General features: G+C 32.9%; 2 protein-coding genes across 2 annotated transcripts; both read left to right on the plus strand.

Moving 5' to 3' along the window:
- The first annotated feature begins 445 nt into the window (after nt 1–445).
- LOC148300485 (ribitol 5-phosphate transferase FKRP-like) lies at nt 446–5,406 on the plus strand. The gene is made up of 4 exons (XM_088274684.1): nt 446–1,333; nt 2,010–2,195; nt 2,815–2,987; nt 4,315–5,406. The coding sequence occupies exons 1-4, from the start codon at nt 590–592 to the stop codon at nt 4,724–4,726; spliced, it is 1,515 nt and encodes a 504-aa protein (XP_088130810.1). The 5' UTR covers nt 446–589; the 3' UTR covers nt 4,727–5,406.
- Nucleotides 5,407–8,496: 3,090 nt separating this feature from the next.
- Nucleotides 8,497–14,744, plus strand: LOC148300486 (ATPase ASNA1 homolog). Its single transcript, XM_088274692.1, has 7 exons — nt 8,497–8,708; nt 8,787–8,892; nt 10,341–10,534; nt 11,185–11,314; nt 11,902–12,030; nt 13,234–13,410; nt 14,261–14,744. The coding sequence occupies exons 1-7, from the start codon at nt 8,593–8,595 to the stop codon at nt 14,405–14,407; spliced, it is 999 nt and encodes a 332-aa protein (XP_088130818.1). The 5' UTR covers nt 8,497–8,592; the 3' UTR covers nt 14,408–14,744.
- Nucleotides 14,745–17,263: the final 2,519 nt, after the last annotated feature.

Here is a 17,263-nt window from a genome sequence, read left to right on the forward strand (position 1 = left end):
ATCCGTTCCCAAATGGGGCATACGGCACGCATTGAATGAACGCGGTGTAAGTTGATCGTTATTATATGAAGGCAGGATGAGTATGCAATATTCGTAGATAAAGGAGTCGATGAGATGAAGATGACGTTAGTGAAGGAGCTCAGGGTGAAGGATATTACCGCTCTATGGGATAGGAAATTGAATAACAGTGGTAGGTAGGTACTATGGAGATTTGGTTACAATTTATTTAAATATGCTCAGATCTTTGAGAAAATGTAGTCATAGAAAACTTAAATTCAACTTAAATTCTATAATGAAACGCAAAAACTTTCAACTAGACTAATACATTTTGTCCAATTTCGGTAAATCTACAGAGGTTTAAGTATAAGTTAAAAAAATATATACAAATCTCTGGAAAATATTTTATCAACATGCAACACCAAAAATTAAATGGTAATAATAATTTGAACTGTCAAATTCTTGCTGTCATTTTCAACATTCGGAATTCATTTGTTATGAATTTGACGTTTGTAATGTATTCGAAAGTTTTATCAACTATAAATCATTCTTAAAGTTACTCAAATGTTATCGCAAGTAGAAACGCACAACTATGCGACTTACTTCGTGCAAATTTCATCGTTATCTACTTTTCCTCGGTGTCACACAAATAATACTCATATTCACATTATGGACGATCATATCCCTCTGGAACGTAAAGGCAGTCACATTACCGATGAAGGATCACCAATTCACGCGCGCTGTAAAGCCTCCGAACAAGCATATAACCAAAATGATCACCATCGTCATCAGGCAGTTTGAAAACTTCGATAATGACGTCGCTCCGACATTACAATCGATCATACAGTTACTTCCTAATATGCCCATCGTCATAGTGTCTGATAGCCCTCCGTATCCGCCGTTTGAGTTTACAGTTCCGAATAAAACTCTTCGGAACGTCAAAACTGTCAATCTGGAAGCAAACCTCTTGCTGTCTGCTACAGAATCAGATCCACTGACTTATATTAAAAGCAAATATGCGTTATTTATCCCAGATTCGATGCGCATTACTTCCCGTCATGGTATCCAGCATATGTTGACTCGCATTATGAAAGATGAAATAAATGTTGCAGTTCCTTTCTCGAGCACCAAGTCTCTGATCTGCCAGAAGGTGGATTTGAATTTGCGTGAATGGTCACTAAAATATGAGCAGAACAAAGACAAGACGACGTGTGACGCAGTATCGGGAAAACATGCCCTTTTGGTTCCTACCGAATTGTTGAAAACTCTTCCCTTTCCTTTTATGATGCCTTTTCCGGAAGCATTCTACCTTCAAACGGTAGCGAAGGAATTAAAGGTTTGTGGAAAGCTGCTCTTTTTTCTTTCATGAAAAGCCTATTTCTTCACTTCAGTACTGTATTTAAAAAGATACATAGGTATACACACATATAATTTTTCAAGGAAGATAAAACATTTCTCCTGTAAGGAAAATAAATTTTAAAAATATTGATCTGTAATTATTATCACTGAAACATTTTTTTAAAAATATAAAGTAATATTTGTGTTCTCATTTTTTTTTTGTGATATACCATACGCAAATGTTGCCATCCAATAATATCTTCAGATAAGCTAAGATGGTTCAAAAATAGGATATCAAGTTGTGGCAGCATCCGAATCAATATATGTAAAGCTTTTATTGATAAAACAATTTTAAACTCACAAACTATTATTGTTATTTATAACACCTGCATTCAACCCAACACAACAGTGCATGGAGCACCGCATTGAATTAATGCGGTATTAACAGACGGTCAGAACCGTCAATTACAAGAATACAAGACAATCAGTCCTGCACGCTAGATTCTTGGATGTAGAAATAAAATACATATTTAATTTAATACAGATGACGAAAATGAAAGACTTTGAAAGTAAAAGAAAGGTGAAGGGCATCCTTGCTTTGTATTTAGGTACAGAAATGGAGAAGGAATACGATTTTATTTTATAAATATTTGTGTTTATTCTGTTGTTTTCAGGTTACCATTTTACCGGACGTATCCTTCACGGATGGAAGACCTCTGTTCCGGTCGCAGCCGGCCAAGCAGAACATGAAGGTCGCGGAGAACAACAAGCGCGGAGCTCTGTACCAGGCCGTGGGCGTCAAGAAGGTCACTCGGGAGGGCGGCAGCCTCGAGTGGCACGGCTGCACCAGGGACTCGGAGGTGAGCTCCTTCCGTGGACATACCTCCGACTTCTTTTGATAATAAATGTGGTATATTACTGTTTATTTATTTAATATTACCCTGGACTGGTACCCGAAGGGGAGGGCTGATCACCCTTCCTATGAAAACAAGAGTTTTAAGGATCAAGATAACACTGCATTTATATGATGCAGTGCCCTATACACTATCGGTTGTAGACGAGGGTTTGAATAATGAGTGATGGAGATCCTCATGTAACCCTTTGGGTACTGGGACTTTTTGGGTTACATTACCAGAAATACCACAATTCCAACATATATAATTCAAAAGTGAAATGCGTTTGATGATTCATAAACGCTGCACCATTGTTGAAATAAATCAATTTTTCAATTCTTCATTCGGCAGAACAAAAATTGCACAGCCGGAGTTATAATACGGACTTACTAAATGGATGCAACCTTGTACAAAATCAACTATAAGTAAATTCTGCTTGCTTAATGTTCACCTCCTTTTTACGTGTTTTCTCCATTTTTTATTCTTCTTCATCAATTTACTATTAGGGTTCAGGAAAAGATCATGACTTCATTAGATAAAAAAGGGAACTGGTTCATGTTGTCAGCAATGTGATTCTGTTGGCTAGCGCTGCTTCCCCCCCGTGGTGAGCGTGCCCTCGTACCTGACGGTGGGGCGCTGGACGCCCCCGTGCTGCCTGGCGCACCTGCGCCGCACCCTGCGCCACGCCCTCGCCACGCTGCAGGCGGCCGGCGCGCGCTGCTGGCTGGAGGGGAGCACGCTGCTCGGGGCGGTCACCCGGTCAGTTTATTGTATTCTCATACGTACACTAATTCTCAATTCAGTGTCCGCCTTTTCATAAATATGCTTTAGGGAAAAATATGAATGAAAAATACGCCATTTTTAGCTATTTGAACTATGGACTGATTTTTTTTTTGTAATTACATGTATTATGTAGAAACACTTACTAGTCATATTGTGACCTAATCCAATTTCACTTCTTTTAAGTTGATTGATTTAATAAGACTGAAACATGTTCAAATTACTTAATTATTCTTACAGTATTAGAAAATCGGTTGTAGCTAGTTATAATGTTTATTAGGTTTTTTTATCAATTCTATGATCTCATTTCAATAAACAGCATCCAAAATATATGCTGTCAGAAATGATAACGTTTGATCTCAATAGAAGGATGTCTGGAATATTTTTTGTAGTATTTATAGTATGTATTCAAATTTATTCAAACTTATCCGCCTCCGCAGTGTCATGGTCAGCACGCTTGGCTATTGATTCCCAGGGGGGGTCAAATAAATATATGTGATTTTTTCACTCTAATATTTATTCAATATTGCAATATTCACTTGTACCTGAAGCAGAGACCTGATCACCTTTCCTTCATGTGAAACGATCAAGATAACACTGCGATTATATGATGCAGTGCCCTATGCACCATCGGATGCGGATAAGGGTTTGAAGAAGAATATCTCATTTCCATAGTATTTTAGGTCAAGCTTAAGGGAATACGGTGACCACACAATCAAAACCAGAAACAATTTTGCTGTTTTTCTTTTTGTATGTGAAATTATGGGTGTTATAAATTAACATTGCCACGACCAAACTTGTTATTTGTAACCATTCATTTAGTGATTTCTGTGTAGGAAAAAGGTGTCAATCACACGAGGATGGAATGTGATGTCTGTACTATGGAATGTATGGATGGCTAATAATTTTTTTTTTTAAATTATCAATTAATAAATGTTCCTTTAAAAAATCTTGGTAACTTCCCCACATGAAATAATAATAATAAATTTGGATAGCGATAATTTATACATCGCCATTTTTGTAAAATACTACCTGAAGGGCGCTTGTGATTTGAAAACGGCAGAGTCCAAACATTTCACTGCATTTTTGGCCCAGGGTAAAAAAAAATACAGATGATGGGCATTACAGAAATTACGGCTTGCGTTGAACCTTCATTTAGTTGCCATCTTTTTTAGTGAATATATGTATGATGATAACCATATTTCTTAATGGATATATGTTTGATAATTACCTCATTTAATTATAAAATATTTCTTTCTTCAAACTAGATAGTTGAAAACTAAATTACAGAGCTTCTTCTTTTTAGTGGTGACATTCTGCCCTGGGCATCTCAGTTAGAGATCGGCATCTACGAGTCGGACATGTCTCACGTCCAGTGGCTGCTGCGGGCCTCGAACCGCGGGGGCGCGCAGGACCCTCAGGGCTTTCTGTGGGAGAAGGCCACCCAGGGAGACTACTACCGGGTGCTGTTCAGCAAGCACAACCGCCTGCACGTGGACATCCTGCCCTTCCGGCACAAGAACGGCACCATGACCAAGGACTCCTGGTTCGTGAAGCACCAGAAGGACTTCCCCGACCACTTCCTCCACCCCATGTCGAGTATAGAGTTCGCCGGCAAGCAGATGCCGTGCCCGAATAACGTTAAAGATTTTCTAGAACTCAAATTTCACAAAGGTATCGCCAAGAATAAGCATGAATTAGTTTCTCATTTCAATTGAAGTCTTTTCATTATAATTCATCGCTCTCCGTTTAAACATTTTCTGTCATCTATCCCTGTATAACCCTTTGGCTACCGGGACTCTTTGGGTTACTATGCCAGAAATACCGCGATTTCAACATAAATAATTTAAATGTAAAATGTGTTCCATAATTTATAAACACTCATTGTTATTCGACAAACAACAATGGTACGCAGTCAGTTGAAATAAATCTATTTTTAGATTTGTCATTCTGAGGGACAAAAATTTCACAACCAGAGTTGTGATACGGATTTACTAAAAGTATGCAACCTTACATAAAACCGTCTAAAAAGTAAATGCTGCTCGCTTAATGTCCACCTCTTTTTTACGCCGTGTGTATAATACTGCAAATCAAATAACTCGCTGACATCCTGTATCAACACGGATAAAGTAGGGGTTGGAAATATAAATATTTTTTTTAGTTATGCAATCAATGTATTATATTGTTGATTGACCCTGACATATAAAAATGAATCTATTTGAAGAATATCACAGCTTTACACAACTAACTTTTCGCGGAAACAAAATTGGTTTATTGTACTTTGTTTTTCTCGTCTCACTTCACTTCAATCTTTGTAATATCATGACTAATTCTAAGATATAAATGATCATTTCATTCTAAATATAGATGTATATTTATTAAAGGAAAGAAAAAAACATAATATGAATCGAAAAATTTTGCACAACCCTGCACGAATCCCTAACATACTATCCAAAATGTATCTGATACTTTTATAAATCACGATCATTATAAGTCATATCCAACGGATCCGGTATTTCTCGCTAGAGTACGAAAGCCGATAAGGAAATTAAAAATTTGGTAGCCAAAGCGTTAAACTTTAACAAATTAGAAATTCAATATTTCAAAAATGCTGAATACTTCATAAATACGGTTTAGGGAAAAATATGAAAGAAAAATACGCCATTTTTAGCTATGTAAACTATGTACTGAATTTTATTTTGTAATTACATGTATTAATGTAGAAACACTTACTAGTCATATTGTGACCTAATCCAATTTTACTTCTTTTAAGTTGATTGATTTAATAAGACTGAAACATGTTCAAATTACTTAATTATCCTTACAGTATTAGAAAATCGGTTGTAGGTAGTTGTAATGTTTATTATATGTTTTTTTTTCAATTCTACAATCTCATTTTAATAAAAATCATTCCAAATATATGCTGTCAGAAATGATAACGTATGATCTCAATAGAAAAGTTATCTGGAATATTGTATTTGTATTGATTATTATTATGTAACCTAATCTTCCAAAATCTTGCCATGACACTAATGTTGTTTTATTTTGTTATTACTAGTATTAACTTTATAGGGTTATAATTTTAATTATCATTAAAAATCAGCCAATTGTATGTTTGGTTTCGATTTTAATTGATTAAAAGTAGTGATGAATGAAGTGGTTTACTTTTAGCCGTCCAATAAAATGCATTCTGGCACCTTAAATATCTAGCTACCCATGCTGTATTATATCCCACATTTGTTAAGTGTATTATTACTATTACCGTTAAAATATTATAATGTTTATGCTTTTATGCTTCAATTCTTTAAAAAAATATTTATACATATTATTTTACATATAGTAATAAATATGTTTATTTACATATTTAAATGACTTAATTTTTCCAAATATTATTTCTATAGCACTAACTAAAAGAAAAATATTCATAAGTGGAAAGGCAAATGGGTAGAAATGCCATTGTGAGCATTTTGCGTTAGAGGGTTTTTTTAGTAAAATTTTATATTGTTACTTAACACCACTGTAAATCTTCCATAGCTTATCAGATTTTACAAAATAAATAGTTAAAGTGTTAGTTAATATGTATAGCTACTTTGGTGCAAATAAATTTAAAATTATGTAATATTTATTCATAATACATAACAGAATTCTTTTATACATAATATGTTATAACAAAATTCCTTATTTACAATTCCATTATGCATAAATGAATCTCTAATGTTGTCATTTTATTATCTTATAGATTGATACATTATATAAAATTAAATTAAATCATGTATTACTTTTTTACATGAGTTGCGGATATTTAGCTTTACGTGTTATGTCAATGGCCTTAGTCATTTGAGAGAATGTTGTTTTATATTTGTATGTATTATAATCAATAAATTTTTATTTTAGGATGAGAGTCAGCTACGATTAACTGCTTAATAATATTAATTTAATTTATGAATTAAAAAATAAAATTACAGTATGCTAAATTGTGATATATGAATGAAGATTCTGTGGTAATTAGTTTGTTTGATCATTAAATAATTTGTTTGTTTGATAGCGTGAATGACTTACTCAATAAAAACTTTAAATCATGTCATTGGTGATTGGGGAACATATAAGGGCTGTCAGGACAAATGTGAGTGGTGTTCCATCCTCTCTCCTTACATCTAATGCAAATAATATTGTGGTTTTAATAGTATCTACATTAAGCAGGTGACATATATAAACTTTCTCTTCACATTGGAAAATAAATCTGAAGCAGTCCTTTTCATTCTTGTTATATTTAAAATCTGATCGACGAAAACCTGGTGAATAAATCTAATATTTTTGTTAGTGGGTCATTGACCATGGTTGATAATTTGAATAGATTTAATAATAAAATATCACTCATTAGGTTTTATAAAACTATATTTATTGTTGATTTGTAGAAATGTAATGTTTCTCTTTGTTTATATGTGCCAATCTCAGTAGAGATTACTTGTTTATTGTTATAGAAATTGATTCATTTAATAAATTCAAAATCATTTAATTCGTTTTATTTGAATATATATATTTATATATATATATATATATATATATATATATATATATATATATATATATATATATATATATATATATATATATATATATATATATTCCCCAATTGTTGAACGAACTCATCGATACTAAGTAAAGTGAAGATGTGATTGTTTAAAGTGGTATAGTTTAAATTAAAATAGTTTTGATAAAAAGTTACAGTTTATATGGAATGCAAATTCAAGCAGCTGATGCCAGAAAGAGTTTTCTTCCAGATAAGATTATCGCAAATTTTCTTACTAATTACAGAATAAAACCGATTAATAGAAAACAATGGTAAAACCTTATCCCACATATTATAAAGTATGAATATCTCATGAGGAAATGTATGAATGTGGAAGAGGCGAAGAGAATGTTTGCAAAGACAGAGTGATGTGGCATTCTATTCTCTCTGCCTACCCCTGTGGGGAAGCAGCGTGATGATTAGTTATGAATATCTCATTGATAATTGTGCCCTATATTTCAGTGCTATGTTTATGACAATCATTTTTATAACACTACTTGCTTATTTTATCAATATATATTTATATATATATACATTATTTAATTTTTTGATGTGTATTTAGCCGGTACGAGTATGAGGTATACCCCCAAGTCCTCTAGTCATTACTGCCATTCTTTTTTCTTACCTATAATTTGTTTCTTATATGGCTGCTTCACCCTGAACTCTCACTTTCGTCTTCTGTATCCCATTTCTAAATCCAATAATACCTTCACCATGCCTTAATACAATTGATTATTGCTTTGAACCGATGCGGCGCACCATGCAAAAAGAAAGGTTTTGAATTTTCGTAGGTAGGTACTTTGTTTCAATATTCTTGAACTTTCTATTTTGAAAACGTCACTAATCAACTGGCAACACTTTTAATTCGGATTGTCAGTTTGCCTGTGTCAAAGCATACAATTAATCTTTGGTCAAATCAGTTTGTGGACGAAGCATCTAGCGGGTTCATTTGTAAGTGAAGTCGTCTGGATCAGTGTATAATCTTTGTATCCGAGTTTAAGTCTCGTTATAATAATGGAGAACGTCGAATTTGAACCACTAGAACCTTCGCTGAAAAATGTTATCGACCAAAAATCTTTACGGTGGATTTTCGTCGGGGGAAAAGGCGGTGTAGGCAAAACTACGTGCAGGTAATATAACCTATTGCACACATTAAATTAATATTTGTTTTATACCCGTGTTACTGCATGTTTGTTTTCACGTTGCAGCTGTAGCCTCGCTGTCCAGCTGGCTAAAGTAAGAGAGTCTGTTCTTATAATATCTACAGATCCGGCGCACAATATTTCCGATGCCTTCGACCAAAAGTTTTCTAAGGTTAGTAAACTTTGAATTAGTTATTGTTTCAAGAAAAATGACACGCAATTTAATCCCTACATAAAAGTATCGGGCTAATAACAATCGATGGGAATTAAAATAATTGTATTAATTATTGACATTGATTAAATTTAGCTGCATCATCTTATTTTTGTGAAATATAATTTTAAATTTAATAAATTGTTATTTAATTTTGTGAAAGGGGTATACCTAGTACCATCATCTCTTAGATAACTTATCTTATAAGCCCGAATAAAGTGGATGGCAAAATAATATTTTAATTGATTTATTTTGATGAAAAGATGTCGTACCACCCGACATTGTAACAATATTAACCCTTACTGGAAAGTTTTTTGGTATCTGATACCGAAACATTACTATTTAATTGTGCTTATATGATTCTGGTTTAATTATATTTAAAAGTAAATAACCAATAAGTATAACAGAGATATTGAGTATTGAGACTATATTCTTGGGGCCATAGCAGCGGCACTCGAGCAGTATGGCAAACCATGCATGTCGCCTCTATGGCGGCACCCAGTGCTAAGGGTTAAAGTTATCATATAAGTTTTTTGTGTTTATTTACAATAATACATTGTTTTTTTTTATAGCATTTTATAGTTCTGTACCGTAGAACGGGGCTACTTGAACTTTGATGTGTTACTTGAGCCCAGTACAAAAAAAATATTTAGATCTGTATTTGGTCTAGAGTAATGAACGTATCCTGACAATAAGTGTCACCTGTCAGGGAAACAATGAATCATGTCGATACATTCATTATTGTAGACCAAATACAGATCTAAATAAAAAAAATTCAAGTAGCCCTGTTATACGGTACTCTAAATTATTTATTTTCTCTGATTTTAAATATGCAGTCTTTCCATAATACATAAATATATAGTTTTTTTTAAATAGTTCACACTTAATGCAGTAAAAATAGTTTATATTAGCTCTAATAGTTTATATTATATGCTTAATATTTTCACTTGTTTGTACGGAGCCCCTCGGGAGTACAGGTATGTAGTTCCGAGTGGCCTAGCCATTGCTGCTTTCTCCTTTTACTCTTCCTAATTTTTTGTACCCAATATTTCTCCTCTTTTTTCATTCCCATAATGTGGTATTGTATTTCAGCCTAAGCTCCTTCACTTAGGTCATCTGTACCTCCATTAAATATGTTTCACTCCTCTTAGAACATTGAGTTAATGTGATCAAAGATCAAGTTAACAACACCTCATCAAACTAATGCGGTGTCCTATAAATTGCTCTGTCAGGGTGACATGGGTCAAAGAAGAACAAAATTAAATTCATTTAATTTGTTATTTATAGCATTTCTTTTATGCACTTTAATACAATTTCTATACATTTGTGCTGAGCCTCTCCAAAAAAGAGACTGAGCTCTTGAACTTGGAGAGGGATATGTGAATATATATAGTATGTTGGTGTTTCAGGTTCCCACCAAGGTGAATGGAGTTGACAACTTGTTTGCTATGGAAATAGATCCCAATGCGGGATTAAACGAACTGCCTGAAGAATATTTTGACGGGGATGTTGAAGGCTTGAAGGTCGGAAAGGGAATGATGCAAGAGATATTCGGTGCATTCCCAGGAATAGATGAAGCAATGAGCTACGCAGAAGTCATGAAGTATGTTCCAAAAATATATATACTTTTTTTTAACTTCAATATTTTTTGCGCCACATTCTTTTTCAAGAGTAATTTCCACCATTTCACGAATTGAGAGACACAGAGTTTTTAGATTTTTGACGATATTTTTGCTCGTTATAGCCGAGATGTAGCTTGTTATAACCGTACACAAATAAATGGATAAAATCACAAACCAAAATGTCAATGAATGTTTCCTCGTTATATCCAAGATCTCGCTATATCCGTGCTCGTTATAACCGAGCTCGATTGTAGTTTTAAGTGTGGGAATAGTGCTATGGTAGTGATGTGTATTATTGTTTGCATGCTGGTGTAGTGATTGTTCTGACGAAGAGACGGGTACTCAGTGAGTGGTTATATACTAATATTACTAACAGTTTTGTAAAAATTACTAACCATACTATCGGCGGGTATGTATGAGGAGATGCATGAACGTGAATTAGGCGAGGAATGTTTGCAAAGACAGAGTGGTGTGGCGTTCTATTCTCTCTGCCTACCCCTGCGGGAAGCGGCGTGATGGTTAGTTAGTTAGTCAGTTAGTATTACTAACTACAAAGTAAATTCCTTAAATATTAATAATATTGAGAGTGTGTTACTTAAAATAAATTTTATAATCCATTGATTGTCCTCAGATTGGTGAAATCCATGAACTTCAGTGTGGTGGTATTCGACACGGCTCCCACAGGACACACTCTCCGACTTCTATCCTTCCCGCAGGTCATAGAGAAGGGGCTGGGTAAACTTCTCAAGCTAAACCACAAGGTAAATTGATTATTCAATATAACAAATCATTTCCGCAATAACTTGACTTGAGGCATCGATTTGGAAACTTACTGTAGGTGATTTTAATATTCTCAAGCGAAATTTCATATGTCCGCCTCCATAGTGTAATGGTCAGCGCGCTCGGCTACCGTACTGGAGGTCCCGGGTTCGATTTTCAGGAGGGGGTCAAATAAATTAGTTTTTTTTTCAATCTAATATTTATTCAATATTAGCTGATCACCTTTCCTTCATGTGTTAACGATCAAGTTAACACTGCGTTTATATTATGCAGTGTCCTATGCACCGTCGGGTACGAATAAGGGTTTGAAGAAGAAGATATTTCATACATCTACTAAACTTCACCCTTGAGCTTATCTTTGTGAATATAACTTGTTTTATTGACTTGCGTCATCTGTCAATATAATGTTTTCATTGATATTAAATGATATTTCAGTGTTTTTAATGCATTGCCCTGGACGTGAAATAAAAGACCGATTGCATCATGCCAAGAGACATTACAATAAAAATATAAAACCAGTTATGCTTGTGAATCAATTTTAAAATGTGTAAGTGCATTTTCTTTTCAGATATCACCATTCTTGAATCAAGTGGCCACCATGTTCAGTATGCCCGACTTTAGTCCAGAGATCTTCACGGGGAAGATGGAAGAAATGCTCACACTCATCAAACAAGTCAACTCACAATTCAAGGATCGAGTGAGTTGTTGTCTATGCCTTGCGGATAGTTTAGTTTAATGCCCGAGCTAGTCAATAATGAAATCCATAAATGTCATTATGTTATTTTCCGTATTCCATTGTAAAGAGATAGAGGTTATCAAATACTATCCTCTCTCTATTTCGAAATAATAAAATTCCATCTTTAAAATAGCCCAATTCAGCAAGCGGTACAAATGTATTGTTATTATTAAACCATATCCGCTCCTTTTGTGGAGCATATGGAGTCCACAAACTGTCTCCACGCTTTTCTGTCGGCTGCCAGCTCCCTTGCATGGCTGGGTGGCTTGCTGGGTGGCGCGAACCTGATGCCTTGTAAAAGAGGCAAGCTCGATGGCGACTCTCGGGAAGTATACGGAGTACATGGCCGAACCGACTGAATCACCTTTTCTAGACGACAGTTGTGACCAAGATTTGCTGCGTCCTACGCCTTATCTCTTCATTCCTCACAAAGTCAAACCACCGCACGCCTAAAATTCTTCGCAAATGTATTGAGATGGGAATATTTAAGTCTAGGTATTTATAGGTGAACCCCTCCGTGTTGTAATGCTTAGTGTATTTAGCTACCAGTCCTGGGTTTGATTTCCAGGGGAGGGGTGAAAATAAATATTAGTGATTTTACGCTACTATTTATTTAATACTACCCTGGACTGATCCCTGAACCGCAGGAGTAATCACCTTGCCTTCATGTAAGTAACGATCAAGATAACACCGCTTAATACGATGCAGTGCCCTTTGCACCATTGATTGACAACCAAATAAGACCTGTTAATACCCTGACTTGCATTTCCCCGTCTCAATAAGCTCTTTGTACGTGTTGAAATATCTTCAAAATATTGATTTAAATAACTTGTAATAAGTGGATCTAATTCAGCATTTATGAACAAATATTCGGTCAACCTGAATGTATTGTGAAGCGCTTTTTATTTTCTAATGCAATAGGGATGGAACTTTGGACATTAATTTACATCAAACAGCTGTGTACACTATTCTTATTTATAATATTCTTCGATTCAAATAAAAGCAGTCATGATTTGTGTATCTAGTAACAAGAATATCATAAATATGACATCAGTGTATACAGCTTGCTCTAAAAAATTTCATATTTTATTTGAATTTGCCGTTTGTTTCCATCTCACCTCCAATTAATTACCTTGTTTTTTATCATTTTGTTTTAATTCACAGGAACAAACAACTTTTGTGTGCGTGTGTATTGCGGAGTTCCTGTCGCTGTATGAGACGGAGCGACTAGTTCAGGAACTGACGCGGTGCGGAATCGACACGCACAATGTCGTAGTCAACCAACTTCTCATGAAGAGCCCTAGCTGCAACCCTTGCAACATGTGCGGGGCAAGACATAAGGTCCGTATCATGCCATGTCATAACAACAAATATTATTTATTATACATCGTGATGATTGTGCGCTATATAATTTGTAGTCAGATAACGAAGAATTTACAAACTGAGTTTTCGTGTTATTTGATCTCTTAAATTATTATGTTGTATACAGATGTTATATATAATAAATTTGATAACTCTAAATCTGTTTATATCAAGTATACTTGAGTAATAAAATTATATAAAATAATATACTGGTAAAATGGTTGACACGCGATGTGCTTATAAAATAAATATTACCAAGTGTGTTCTGCAAAACGATATTGGATTATTGGAATGTGGTACATATTTTCATAACTTTTTCCTTTACCATAGACTTTTTACGTACAAAGAATATATTTTTAGAATTACATTCAGAAAAATATACAAAAAATAGATTACCGTAAATCGAATTTCATTAAATAACTATTAAAAACCTGTAATTTTTCATTTCAAAGTTATGAATATTTACAGTAAAAATACTTTGAACATTCAGATTTTATGATGAAACAAATGTCTATAAAATTACTACATATACTGTGCAATCACCTAATAATAAAAATGATTCAAGTTAAAAGTGCTACAAAATCAGAATGTTATTCTTGGCTTTGTTCAATATTTACTCTCTGCTCTTTGTACAGTGCAATAAATTAAAGTAAAATCACACAGCTGTGATAATGTCAATAAATGAGTATGAATTAATCCATTTTGGATTATCATGTGCCGATGCTAAACATAAATATATGATGAATTTAAAAAAAAAAAAGTATTATTGACACTACTGTATGCAAATTGTTTTAATCTATTGTGTTTTCAATGTCACATTTGATTTCAGATTCAAGAAAAATATTTAGAGCAAATAGCAGACCTGTATGAAGATTTCAATGTCGTCCGACTGCCGTTATTAGACCACGAAGTGAGGGGTGTCGAACAAATAAAAGAATTCTCTGTGAATCTTATAACTCCCTATGTACCCAAATAATAAAAACTATGTTTCTTATTTATCACTTGGGCTACCAACCCGACACTGTTATTTTAACTGCTACCCTTTTTAAAATGACAAATGTTTTGTATAAATTTATCTTTTGTTTTACTTCTAACGCATTTTATGTGGAATGCACGTTATACAATGTTGTCAGTGGGCCATTCAGTGAATGCTGAAGCGATTTTTTTTTAAATGTATTCAGATACAAACCTTGAAGTTAATTTTTCATTATTTATTCTACATGTACATATACAGTTTCCGTGTGATAGTTAGCCACATTTTAACCAATGAATATCTGTAAAAAATATAATAAAAACACATTGTCGGTAAGGCACCATTTTCTATATTTATTGGAAAGATGTTGAGTCAAGTGATTTCAAAAATGTTGGATGTAGAGAAAACGGTCTCATTGACACAAGGTTAAATAAAGACTGTACATTTACAGTGGGAAACGTGAGTAACAGTGAGAAACGGGAGTAAAAGAATAGAAACCTGTTTGTGTAGGTAGGTACTGTCTAAAGTAAAAACTGTTTTTTTTTTTTTATTTTATAAATTTTTTATGTTTTTAATTTCCCCATGTGTTAATTAAAAATATTATCATTTTACATATGATAGTATTCAGAATGATAGTGTCTGATATTTAACATTTATACTCATTTAAGTTATATTTTAGTTGACATATTGTTTTATGAAATAATCCAATGCTTTCTATACCGAAAAGATGTGGTATAAATTGAACAACTCAATCTTAGTCATGCAAATCGAAATGTAACCTCAAATTAAGACAGTATAATGTTTATATATCATATATAAGTATGTTATTGTTTTTTTTAAATCTATTTTCTAAAATAGTAAAAACACTAAGTTGAACATTGCTAAAAGATATTGAATTTTAGTGTTTATTTGTATTGCATATTTTTTCTTTATTGTTATACCCACCACGCACTTGTCATTCCCACGTGGAATTTTTTTGTATATATATAACTAAATGAAATTTTTATATATTTTTTTAAAAGTACGGTATTGCTTATATGTACTAAGAACCCAAAATTATCATTATAATCGGACGTATTATAAAATGTGTAATATTAATATGCCTTCGGCACAGGAAAACCCACTGAGGCCACATAATTGTAAATTGTAAGTATGTGTACGAAGAAAAATAAATAAAATTTCACAAAAAAGGCCAATAAGTATGTTTGAAAAGGTCCACTCTCAATTTTTTTTTATATATAAATGTTCAGAAATTGAAATAAGATCGGTAAACATTTAAAAAAATATATCTTCCTTTGAACAGATGTTTATTATCTAGGAGGCACTGAAAAATTACATTTGTAATATTATCATTTTTATTCCAATGGTATTTATTAGTACCTTCCATTTAATTAGCATTTTTGTATTGTGTATAATATTACTAAACAATGTTTTGGTAATTGTTTTGAGTTAAAAGGTTTAGCAGATTTATAAAGGTATGAATTGCAATAATTGTTATTGCAATTCATACCTTTATAAATCTAGACTAAAAAAACTGTTGTTTTAGTATTGAAATACAGTAGCAATATAAAATATTGCTAGTTAAACAAATTGTCATGTATATTTGTAATAGCGTATGGAGAATACAACTATTGAATGTAATTAGTTTAATTTTAATTATTGAATGAATTAAAATTTAAATGTTTATGAGACAAGTTCGGAGTATGAATTAATATTGGAATGATGATTTATATTTTTTAATCTAAGCAGATGAATTTAGGAAAATAAATATTTGGATGATTTGTATGGATGAATAAAATTTTGGTTTCAGTTATGATTGGTTTTGTTTACATATTTGGAGGCCTGAAAGCACAAGTATCCACTTTTATAAAATAACTGAATTATTATTTAATTTTTTTATAAAATGTATTTTGTTATAGTAGTAAGAAATTACTAAATGAACATCAATAATTTATTATTACCCAATACAAGAATATCCAAAGCGAAATGTGCTCATTTTTGACAGGTGGGTATGGTCATATTTTATTTTCAGGCCTAGAATTTGCTTTTTCTTCTCAATATTGTCGTTCAACATGTTGAATTAAATTGTATGGAATTAAATTAATTATGAATTAAATTCGTGTACAATACTTGGGTTTTCGAATATTGTATAAATTCTACATTTAAATTATTCTATTATATGTTTACTAGGTAAGATACTACTACATCATAACTGGTTATTTAATTTCGCTAGAATTTGTGTAAGTAGAGAATGAGCTAAGAGGAGAGAGAGACGTTGTATCTGATATCATAGAGATGATGCACAAATATTCAACATGTCTGCTAAAACGATTTTGTGAACAAAGTGTGTTAGTGATGTGGTATTTAAAATATTTAATCCATGAAAACTATTTTTTGACCTTTTACAGAGATTTCATTTCCATTTGTGTCGGAATATTTCCTGGCATAAGAAAAAAAACAGGCTTGTGACCTCATTACATACATTAATTACAGTGTCCATTTTGCCTGACAGTTAATGTCTAGAATTAGCTTATTTAATTACAGATTTTTTTTTAAAGAAAACTTGATAAGACAATAAATATAATCATATCAACATAAATGTATTTTTACCATTTAATGAATACAGACATATGTACTACTTCATGTTTAAAAAAAATGTTTTAAAGAAATTAACGTAGTTATGAGGTCTTACTTGTTTAAATAACAATTAAAAATGTTCTTCTCATAGTGCTGTAGCATGCTGAAGGTTGGCATTCGATGTGACAATTTTTTTTGCTTGCAGCTGCTCTAAATGGCGACTTATCACCACAGTGGAACCACTCTTTACTTTTTAAGCCATGGTATACTATCTTCCTATTC

Source organism: Brachycentrus maculatus, unplaced genomic scaffold (genome assembly GCF_059751285.1).
Source record: "Brachycentrus maculatus isolate JH-2025_06_01 unplaced genomic scaffold, ASM5975128v1 h1tg000706l, whole genome shotgun sequence".
Taxonomy (NCBI): domain Eukaryota; kingdom Metazoa; phylum Arthropoda; class Insecta; order Trichoptera; family Brachycentridae; genus Brachycentrus; species Brachycentrus maculatus.